The 11,629-nt window shown below is 42.8% G+C and overlaps 1 protein-coding gene across 2 annotated transcripts; it reads right to left on the reverse strand.

The window, feature by feature from the left end:
* Positions 1 to 1,423: 1,423 nt before the first annotated feature.
* Positions 1,424 to 5,785, reverse strand: LOC109743137 (uncharacterized). 2 transcript variants are annotated; one of them, XM_020302216.4, is made up of 3 exons: positions 4,329 to 5,781; positions 3,439 to 3,545; positions 1,424 to 2,643 (listed from the first exon to the last, which is right to left on the reverse strand). In XM_020302216.4, the coding sequence occupies exons 1-2, from the start codon at positions 5,458 to 5,460 to the stop codon at positions 3,472 to 3,474; spliced, it is 1,206 nt and encodes a 401-aa protein (XP_020157805.1). In that variant the 5' UTR covers positions 5,461 to 5,781; the 3' UTR covers positions 1,424 to 2,643; positions 3,439 to 3,471. The 2 variants fall into 2 exon arrangements, with proteins under 2 accessions (XP_020157805.1, XP_040244050.1); XM_040388116.3 differs by lacking the exon at positions 3,439 to 3,545 and having other exon boundaries at positions 4,329 to 5,785.
* Between the last annotated feature and the right edge of the window lie 5,844 nt (positions 5,786 to 11,629).

Genomic DNA, 11,629 nt, shown 5'->3' on the forward strand with positions numbered 1-11,629 from the left:
CCTTTGCGCATGCCCGAGGGCTCCGATGTCTCACTTTCTTATTTTTTAGCTATGTTGCTGCTTCTGGGCATCTTGGTATCTTGCCGGAGCTCTTTTTTGCTTTGTGTTGTCGTGGTGTTGTGTTGTGTTGTTCTGTTGGTGTAAGGGCTTCATTAATTTAAAGTCGGGCGCCAGCCCCTTTTCTAAAAAAAACATGGCATTCAATATGATTTTTCAGCGGCTGAATCTTGCTTTGCCTAAGGTGGACTTTCCGAAATCTTACACTAATACATCTCCAACGTATCTACAATTTATAAAGTACTCATACTATATTTACATCAATTATATATGGTTTGATGAACTTTTATATTATTTTTGGACTAACTTATTAATCTAGTGCATGAAATTAAGCTCATGCATGCAGGTTTTTGTTCAGATTTGTTTTACCTGTTTGAGGAATTTTTGATAAATAAAATTGAAATTGATTTTTATTTCAGAATTTCTAAAGCAGTCTACCAAACAATTTCTGTTGTATACAACAACTCTCATGCACAAATATCCTACAGTCCACCAAACATACATCTCGGTTCAATTTTGCATTAGCTCAACCAGGCCAGGCTCGGCAAGGATCCTCCATGCGATGCAGGGTGAAGCTACCTAGGCAACTAAACAGCCCTTAGTGCTCAGCGCTGTAGCTGATTGTAGCGAGCGATTCATTTGTTTTTACTAGTTTTTTATCATTATTTAACTTTGATTTTCCAGAAAGCATGATCTCTCTAAAAAAAATTGGGAACATTTATTATTATAAACAAGAACATTTGTAAGACTTTTGTGAACTGTTTTTGAAAAATACGATTTAGAAATATGTAAACATTTGAAAATTCTGAATATTGTTTGAAACTTGTGACAATTAAAATTTGGAAACATTTTTAAATAAAAATAAAGCACTTCTCACAATTCACCAACAATTAGTTAGATATGCTAGTTCTGCAGCTTAGATAGACAAGTTAAGCTCGTAGATACTCCAGGATTCTAGAGTAGATTATTAGGTATACAGTTCATCCAACCTTTGCTTCATACATATGGACATAAGTTAATTTGTTGTGATTATTCAGATAGATTTCACAGTTCAGAGTTCAGATCAACTTCAGATTGCTTCACAAGTAGCAAGTTGGATTGATTCAGATTGTTTTCCTTTTTCACAATTCTTACTTTGTTATTAGTATTTTTCTAAAGAAAAGTGTGTTATATTAATTGGACGCCAATAGCTGGTTGTCGTTAGCTGGGAGCGATCCTCCAAACGAATGAAATCATTTGCTGGAGAAGGAAACAACCAGTGAACGAGAATGAACTTTATAAATTTAGAAAATACCATGCTCTAATTTTTTTTGTGCTACCTTGTAAAACTGCCATCCTCTAGATCAAAAATTTTATCTCAAAAAAAAATGTCATGCCATTAAAAATAAAAATGCCATCCTCTGAAACATTAAAAAATGTCATCCTATTTATAAAAAAGAACCATCCTCTCAATAATAAAAATGCCATCCTCTCAAACATTAAAAAATGCCATCCTATATATAATAAAAAATGCCATCCTCTCGATAATGAAAATGCCATCCTACTGTTAATAAAACTGCCATGTCATTAAAAATAAAATGCCATCTTCTCAATAATAAAAATTCCATCCTATCATTGATAAAAATACCATCCTATTGGTAATAAAATGCCATGCCATGAGAAATAAAAATACCATCTCTCAAAAATATAAATGTGATCTCTCAAGAATAAAAATGCCATCTTCTCAATAATAAAAATTCCATCCTATTATTGATAAAAATACCATCCTATTGGTAATAAAAATGAGATGCGCTTGGTAATAAAAATGCCATGCCATGAAAACAAAATGCCATCTCTCACATATATAAATGCGATCTCTCAACAATAAAAATACCATCTTCTGAATAACAGAAATTGTCATCCTCTTAAAAAAATGCCATGCTATAAATATAAAACTGCCATGTGAGAAATTGAAAAAAAATTCTAGATTTTTGGACGAACTAAAAAAAATTAACTTTAGAAAACTATATGTAGCATTTCAAACACAAAATGTTTAGAAAGGCCTCTCAGCCCAGTGGCGATGGGCTCCTGTGCGGGGGTTCCATCCCCCTACCTCGTGACCTTTGTGTGCAATTTTTTGACAAAAAAGAAAGAAACGACGAGTCTGCCAGGAATCCGCGTACAATGAATGACTGGATAAGATCTACGTGGCAATGGCCTTGCGCCAAGATCCATGCACGTGCAATGTTTGGCGATGAGGGTGTTTGTTGGCTCTTGCCTCCTGGCTACGTCAGCTACCATTTCCATATTAATTTGATGACATAGTATCAGTAAATTGAATGACACTTAATAGTAACATGCAAATATGTATAATACCGAAACGCTCATCATCAATTTGTCACATGTCTCATATAAATAAGTTTCTCTCAAGGGAGTTAAAGATGTGGATGCATCCACCTTTTTCTACGAAGGGATGAGCGTGGACTGCTTAGTATGGAGTCTGAACAAACATCAAAATCCCAAAACCCAAACATCTCCAGATTTCGTGCAAAATCCGAGTCCCGCCATCACCCATCACGCATCAGGTACTACTTGATTGTTAGAAACCTGAGGATAGACACAAGAGATTAGGCACATGTAAAAGAATGAGCCATAAAGAAAAAAAAAAGATACAGAAAACCAAAGCATGTCCTTTTCAAAATTGAAATGAATAACTGAGCTATCATCTGGATGACATTCATGTCTTGAAAATGGGATTGCTGCGAAGAAAATGGTCAATTGGACACTATGATGGCACTTTAGGTCTCAAAACGATGTATTGCCCAATTTACAGTTCTGCACTTCATCAGCTAATCATGCCCGCTAGTACAAAACTACTTCCAGATAATGGAAGCTAGTTCTTTTTTTTTTTGCGGGGGGATAATGGAAGCTAGTTCAGAAAACACTATACTCCTAGATGAAGAGTCCATGCTAAAAAACATGTTGATAGTTTTTAGCAGGATTACAAATTGCTAGCACAAACTGTACGACTGGAGGAACAAATTCAAGTAGCTAACATGCTACAGAGATCTGCGACAATTAAAATTTTGAGCATGTGTATTTAGCAAATAAATACAACTAGTTCCACTGCAACACTAACCAGAACTTAACCAATCACAGGCTAACTTCAATAATGACGACATTTTTTTACTGGAGGATGATGATATATAACTATATAAGGCAACACATACTAATTGTAATTGGCAAAAGGAGCAGAACATTATCGCAAGATCATAAAGTGCATGGAGTGAGTAAGAGATATATCTAAGAAAATTCAAAACCCTAAACATGTGAGTGGAATAGTGGATGACATACAGATAATAATGGATCATATAGAAGCATCAGCTAAGAGATAGTTAGTACCCAGAGACACATTGACTGGTAACTTGGCACGCTTCATTTAGCGTGATGTCTGTCTAAACGAACCAGAACATCTGCCAAAGTCTTGTTTTTCGTGACAGACTTCTTACCTGAAAATAGGCTCCTTTCATCAAGGTACAAGAATTTGAACAAAATAGTAACACGAAACAATTTATACTTACAATATATCTCTGCATTTTATATAAGAATTAAGCTAGCAACCAGAAGCTAAAATCGTACAAATTACCACGTAAATATTTGTCAAGAAACTCTCTTTGACCAAGACAATACCTAACTTTATTAGAATGTCAACTATAGAACATGTAGTGTATTAGAAATTTATAAACAACAGATAACTCTAATCATGTTTTAGCCTGGAAAATTTACTTGAAAGAAATCACCAAAGAAGGCTGCTGCCACTTCTCAGCATTAACTAGCAGTCAACTAATGATTCAATTATTTAGAACTTTAGATCAAAGCTATTGCCAAATACATGTTGGATTTCTCCCATGAAAATCCCCACAATGATGAAATAGTTTCAGAAAAGAAGTGCACAGCTTCATAACTGAGAATACGCTGACTTTTATAGGATTAACCTAAGCTACAGTGTACGAGGACAGGGAATATAGCTCTAAATATTGCTGCTCAAAAGCTAAATCACTCATACTACTTCATACATGTTTCAAGATAATTTGTCTATGACCAAGGCAACAGCTGACATGATTGGAAAACCGATAGCTTGAAATTCTCGAAGAGACATTTGGACAAACTATAGGCATGCTCAAGTTGACAACCAATGTGGAACACAAGGGGCCAAACACACATGAATTAGATTAAGCATATATGTGGAGTCTCATCAACACAGCTCATGAGGAATGTGACACTGTAATCACCTGGAATCGGGCTTGATCGAAGAAATGAAGGGAGCACGCACGGTAGATAGGAAGTTGTTGCGGACTCGCTCGGAGGAGACATGTCAGTAGGTATTGCAGTACTCTCAATCATCCTCTTCCTGGACATGTCGATGCTGAAATTAACTCTGTCCACGTTGAGATGCAGCAGGTTGGTGTCCAGTGGATCGACAGCAGCAACCAAAGGCATCTCCTTGGCATTACCTCCATTGGGCAAAAGATCAACCGACACCTGGTGCTGCAGCGTCCAGCGGCGGCTATCGTCGTCGAGCGTGAAGGATCTGATATGTAACGGGTCGACCTCGGCATAGAGCAGCCTGCCGGCGCTGACCCCCATGTGGCGGTGCTTGATAAGCTGCCTCATTTCGTTCTCGTCCAGTTGGTCAGGAAGCATGCTGTGTGCCGGCAGCTCGACGGGGCAGAGTTCAGGCCGGTCGCTGAACGGATCGACGCAGATGGCGCCCCAGCTCACGTCCACCCACCAGAGCCGGCCTCCGTAGTCCAGCACCTCGTGAACCATGTGCATCCGCCGCCTAGGCGGCATCGGGGACGGCAGCACCCGCTCGTCCCAGTCCCCTGTCTCCGAGGAGAACCGGCGCAGCAGGAAGCGCTGCCCGCCGTCGACCTCGGTGAGCTGAGCAGCGGCATACCTCTTGGGCGGCCCGCTGGCGCCGTAGGCCTGGGTGAGGAGCCCCATGCCGTCGGTCAAGGTCTTCTCGGCGCCGTCGAAGTCCGGGAGGCGGAGCAGCTGGCCGGTGACCGGGTTGCAGACGAAGCGCGCGAACCTCCGGTAGAGGAGCTTCAGGTCATGAGCCTGGAGGCGGCTCATGTGGGTGTCCAGGAGGAGGAGGCCGTGGCCGCTGGCGGCGAGGACGAGGCCGCGAAACAGGCTGACGCACTTGGGTTGGGGCGGAAAGGGGTCGATGTCGAGGGCGTGGCTGGGCACGGAGACGAAGGAGACGGACGGCGGCGGGGCGAGCGAGGACGACACGCTCTCCGTGGAGTTGGAACCCTGGGAGACCCGGTACATCATCGCCCAGGGAGGGCGCGCGGCGGCGGTGGAGAGGGTGCGGCGAAGGCGGCCGGAGACGGCGGCGCGGAGAAGGGACAGCATTTTGGCGGCGGCGGATTTGGTGGGGGAAAGGGAGAGGGAGGAGGAGTACTTCTGTCGTGTGCAACTGCAACCGGGGAGGCTGCTCTGCTCTGCCTGGCTGGTTCACAAGCACTAGTGCCCGCAGCTCTGACCTCCCTCTCACAATCAGGCTTTCTTTTCCACTGTCAGTGACACGGACACGGACGGCCTATTGGCTATTGGTTCCTCGCGTGGTGTATCCCAACCGGCCAACTTTATGGACCGGCAATGCTTCCTTCCTACAAGCCCCGTCTCGTTGTGGTTGTTGAAGGAAAGATTCAAATTGGGGAGAAGGGCTCGGCACATCTCCAACGCTCACCTGCAAATGCATCCGTCCGTGGACTCCTTGAACTCCGGGGGGCGGAACAGCTAGCCGAAGACGTGATTGCAGACGAAGCGTGTGAACTTGCGGTAGACGAGCTGCTAAGGGGCGACCTTGAGGAGCACCTCGACGGGAAGGTCCAGGCCGGAGAGCGGGTGAGCCCTGGAGTGGGACTTGAGGGTGCCCAAGAGGAGGAAGCCGTGGCCGCTGGTGGAGGAGGTCACCCTGCCTCATTTCCGCACCATTGATTGAGGCACGCGGTCCCTACCGATGCCTGTGCTGGCAAGCCCTGCTGCCGCAACTAGGCCCACTTTAGTTATTTTATATATGTATTAAGCCGTAGTGCGATTCATTTTCGGCCCCTATATATGAATGAAATGTCGGTTGATGAATCGTTCGTATTTCTAGTTCAGTGAACCATTTTCAGTTATATTTGAATGAATCTGCATGTTGTGCATGGTTGGGGAATTGAAGAAGACATAGTTAGCCAATGACATACGGGTGCCACATGGAAGGAAATTTTGGAGGTTGTATTACATCGATTCTTAGTTTGCGCGTAGACTTTGAAGCCTCCATAATTTGAAGGAAAATCCGATTCCGTAAATCAATCTTAAAATGGTGACACATGGCAATTTCCATGACGCACAATGTTCGCTCTCATGCCCCCTCCCAGGAAACAGCTCAATCGTTTGGTTCCATACACCTCCCGAGGGAATGATCCGTCTATAGCATGACTCCCTCGTATGATGTAGCATGAAAATTATTGGAAGTATGTATGGCAACTACTCTGTATAGCATGGAATTCTTACACATGTGGACAACTTTGCCTTTGTCATAGCCTATATTGCCATAGCCTAACAATTTCTCTCTAGCACGGCATGGCAAATCCCTGAAATACGTTGGCGATTCTCTCTGCTGCGGTGTGGCAAATCTCCGAAACGCATGACAATTCTTTCTGATGTAACATGACAATTATGTTCTTCTTAGCATGGAAAATCTCTATGTAATAGCACGACAAGTCTCTATATTATAGCATGACAATTCTTGAACATTTCTCCCGAAATGACTTTTTTAGGGAGCATTCTCTAGTGCCATCGTTCACTCAAATGAGCCTACTCGAGGGAATGTTTGTTCGTGCCAAGGTCCTCTTATAAGGAATGTTAGCTCCCTATTAGCATCCATTTTTTAACGATTGTCTCCATTAATTCTTAAACAACATAAATGTTTTCTGTCTCAAAACATGAACTACACATATGAGTAAATATGAAACTAGTTTTGTGAAATATAAAATTATTATTTTTAATTTGGTACACCCTCCATTCCATAATTCTTCTCGTGGTTTTAGTTCAAATTAATTTGAACTAAAACCATGACAAGAATCATGGAACAGTGGCCTAATATTTTTTTCTATTTTTCAAAGGGGGGGGGGGGGGGGGGGGAGGAGAAGTAATCCTTCCCACCTGAATTGTATTCATTTTGCCTATAGGCTTTGCAACATAATACATGACAGGGTTCAAGTGAACGAGAAGTATAGGGGGCACAAGTAGAAGAGATAAAGCAAAACAACACATGGCAAGGGGGGACACAACACAGCAGGGGCACCTCTGTACGCTCGAACTACAAAGGTGCCGATCAACCGAGACTGCACAATACCGTGACACCGCCTGTGTCATGGAGTACATTCGAAAGGCCACGCCAGGCTGAGATGACACTAGGGCACCTGTGTGCCACCAAGGTAGTCATAGTCGAAGGGCGTCACCAAGCCTAACAAAATTTTGAATATATTCAAACACTTTTCATATGTTTCTAAAAATACATGGGCATTTTTTGATAAATGATGCTTTATTACTTAAACGGTTTAAGCATTACACCCGGCCTATGCATAACTAAGATGAACACAACCATAACCAAGTCCAAGTTCTAAAAAATCAAAAAGGCGAAATACAAAGAATCATGTGGAGACTGTATAACCCCTAAGACGTAGAAGGGCCAATCCGAAGATCATGATGCCATCCATGTCAAGTAAAAGTATTCCTCACCGTGACCTCCAAGTGTGTACCCACCTCCGTAAACATGTCTTAATTCTTTACACGTTGTAGAGACAATCATAAACAGAGCATATCGATACATCTATAGATAACCTTCAGAAGAGAAGAACTTTTATCGTTAAAAATCTTATCATTTCTACATAGCCAAAGCGACCAAATCACGACAGCCACTCCCGCCCTGAGAAGAATTCTAAACTTGTTATTGATCCCATGTAGCCAGTTGCCAAAAATATGAGAGTGAAGATCGCCAAGATTGGGCATGCCATCTCTAAGTATGAGGTACAAAAGAGAGTGAAGATCACCAAGATTAAAAAATGAGAATTTCTACTTTGGGCTTATTGTGTGGTGGATGCCCCTGGCTTTCCAAATTTTGATTTCACAAAAGGTCAGATAGTTTTCTATCAAGATATTTGTGAGACTCGTATACTGAAAACACTAAAATTGAAATAAATATAAACATGTAAGATGATAAAGTATTACAAAGATGACTGCTATCTTTATTCTATTTTCAATTTTTGTTTACTTTTATTTATATTTGGATGGAATATTTTTTAACTAATTGTCTCAAATAAAGATTGAGAAAAACAACATCATCTCTCGTTGAGGTAGTTAGATGCAGTAGACAATATAGTGATGAACATTTTATAGTAAAGGTTATATAGATGAGAAAATCTCACATTCCGAAATAAAATGATTTAATAATGATGAAAATATATTTAGTATAGATAGGTGAACGGTATGAACAAAACGCATTAACCAACCAAATTAAGTATCGGAGCAAATGGATATTAAACTAATTACCCCTATTTAATGAAGCCACTCAAGATGATAACCACGATATTATGTCCAGAAATTGATTAAATGCGGTAGCAGTGTGTCAGTCTAACCAAACTAAACCACAATCACTGTAGATAACTGCATAAGGAAGTAGCAGATATCATAGATGAACAAAATAGTAATGAAGTAGCCCCTAGGGATCTCAACCCTTGGATCGCTTGATGATAGCCTCCATCGATCAGCCTGGAGGGCGTCCCGCATGGCGCCGATCTCGAAGGCATCCTTGAGGGCGGACACGAGGACCTCCGCGACAAACTCCAACTAGTGAACTGTGTTGGCGAGATGAGCGAGCACAACACGTGCCGCCCTGCTCGTTCGCATTATGGGAGGCCATCTGGTGTGCGGATGGCTGTCGCACGCTTGGAGAAGTGGCAGCATCGAGTGTGTGAGGTAGTATTGTGGCTGGAAAAGCAGCACCATCGCTTGGTTGAGCCGGCCATAGAGGCACTGGTGGAGCTGCGTCGCCGCCGTGTCCGCTATCGCTCTCTCCTGCCCCCCTGACTGGATCTCCCCCCTCCCCTCAGTACTAGATACTAAACGTAGGTGTTGTAGAAGGAAGGAACCCGATCGATCCAACTCTCCCTTGCTGCAACAAAATTTAAATAGGGGAGAGGAAGGAAATTGGTGTGGTGTGCACGCCTAAATAGGCATGAGCACTTCACCCACGAACACCAGATCCAGAAACATCTCGTCCCACTCTTGGACGACGCCGATGAGGTGTTGCGGGAGACACCAGTGTCTACGTCGAGGAGGGCAGCCCATGTGGCATCACTGGCGGACATGAAGGCCAGGTCCCGCAGCCGGTTGTCAAGCCTCTTGAGCGACCTTGCGACATATATTGGCATGACCACAGAGGTCAAATAATCTTACAATATATGTTGATCATGTCAATATAATTGAGCAACAACACTAGTATGATGTTGTGCTAGTTGGGTTAAGTGAGTTGCCTAGAGTTATGGTCTCACCTACTAAACTTGAGAATATAGGAAGGACGAAGTGAGACAACATGAAATTCAGTAGTGGAAGGAGAAACAAAAGAAGAGGCCGAAGACAGTGACAGTGATGATCCAGAGGAGCAATTCAGTGATAGTGACTATGACATATAGAATGGAGATGGTGAATTATATGAAAATAATGTAGATCATGCCGAGAAGGATGGATTAATTCATGAGAAAGTGAAGAGCAAGTTGTACAAGGAAGATGAGCCAAAAAAATTTCTGTTCTCAAGCTTCCAAAAGAAGAGGGGAACATGCATGTAAGTGCACCTAGTGCCACCCCTAGTTGGTTTTGGAGTATTGACGACAAACTTGGTTGAGGGACTAATGTATTTGTGAGAATCGCAGGATAACACAGGTAGTAGTCCCTCATTGATTCGGTTTACCTACCGGAGATGACCCCTAAAAATGTGTGAAGACATTGAAGACAATGGTGGTATGTGAAGATATTCACAACGAAGATTATGACTCGAGAAGACATTCACGTGAAGACTATGGAGTGCGAAGACATAGTTGTTTCGTAGTTTCCTTTTCTTCTTTGTTGAGTCATAGGAACCACCGCACTGTTAAGTGGGTCCAAGTGAACAAAGTCAGAGTGACTGATGTGATGCTCAACCAAATCGTATGTCTTTGAGCGAAGACAATGAGAGCAAATCTTATCCAGAGCTGGATGAGTCAGCTTTACTTGTAGCCCAAGTCAAGCTGCCGCGTGTGTTTGAAATCTGACCATTGGACACATGTCAGTTCCTTAGTGACCCAGGGTCATTTCGGACAAATCAGGTCGGATTGCTTCCTGGCTATAAATAGCCCACCCCCTACACCATAAATTGGTGGCTGCTCAGAGTTAGTGCACGGCTTTTGTCGTTTGAGAGCAACCCACCTCTGAAGCATTTGAGAGAGAGATCCTTGCGAGGACAAAGCCCAAAACACCCAGAGCCAAAGAGTGTTAGGCATCACTGAAGTCTTTCTGTCCGCGTGATCTGAAGACTTATTACACTTGAGGACTGTGAATCCTCCAGCCGGTTAGGCGTCACGTTCTGAGCATCCAAAAGTCATTGTGGATTGCCGGTAAACAAAGTCTGTGAAGGTTTGGAAGTCTACCTTGAAGACTTACCAGAGTGATTGGGCGAGGACTAAGTGTCCTTAGCTCAAGGGGAATAAGCTGAAGACGCGGTCTTCTGAGTTGAATCTCAGCCTCCCTAACCAGACGTACAGTTGTCACAGCAACTGGAACTGGTCCAACAAATCATTGTCTTCTTCAAGCAACTGGTTCTATCACTTCCCTCTCTTTACTTACAGTTTGTCTTCATGAAGTCATTGCCTGCTTGCATGATCTGATTGACTTCACTGTGTGAAGACTGTTGTTGTTTGGCTTCATACTATCTTCCATCCTGATCCATACTGCCTAGCTGCTAATAGTCTTCGTGCTTTCACTTCATTACTTACATGACTATAGTCATGGCTTGTCTAGTGTAGTCTTCCTTCCGCTGCATATCAATAGGTTCATTTCTATTGTCTGTCTTCAAAACTCCCATGTTTTGAAGACTTTCATAAAAATCGCCTATTCACCCCCTTCTAGTCGATAACTAGCACTTTCAATTGGTATCAGAGCAAGGTGCTCCCTTGTTCTGTGTGATTCGGTTTAACCACCTGGAGTTTTAGCTATATCGACTGCAGGGATAATCAAAGTCTCCGCTGCGTGCCCTGTCTTCGATGGCACTGATTACCCCTACTGGAAGAATAAGATGTGCATGCATCTTGAAGCTATTGATGTCGACCTCTGGTATGTCATCAAGAATGGCGTTCCCAAGACCGGTGAAGGTGTCACCCCTGCTGATGTCAAGAAGTTCATTCAACTGGATTCTACTGCCAAGAACATCATCTGTGGTCATCTGACCAAAGGACAGTATGGTCCTGTGAGTGCTTCGGAAACTTCGAAGCTAGTCTGG

The sequence above is a fragment of the Aegilops tauschii genome, chromosome 1 (assembly GCF_002575655.3).
Source record: "Aegilops tauschii subsp. strangulata cultivar AL8/78 chromosome 1, Aet v6.0, whole genome shotgun sequence".
Classification (NCBI taxonomy): domain Eukaryota; kingdom Viridiplantae; phylum Streptophyta; class Magnoliopsida; order Poales; family Poaceae; genus Aegilops; species Aegilops tauschii.

What these genes read in the sequence shown, in the direction of transcription:
- LOC109743137 (XM_020302216.4), bottom strand. Translation starts at nt 5,460, where the DNA reads ATGCTGTCCCTTCTCCGCGCCGCCGTCTCCGGCCGCCTTCGCCGCACC. An exon ending in TCGATCAAGCCCGATTCCAG is followed by an intron (nt 3,546 to 4,328) that starts GTGATTACAGTG and finishes GCCTATTTTCAG; the next exon opens with GTAAGAAGTCTGTCACGAAA.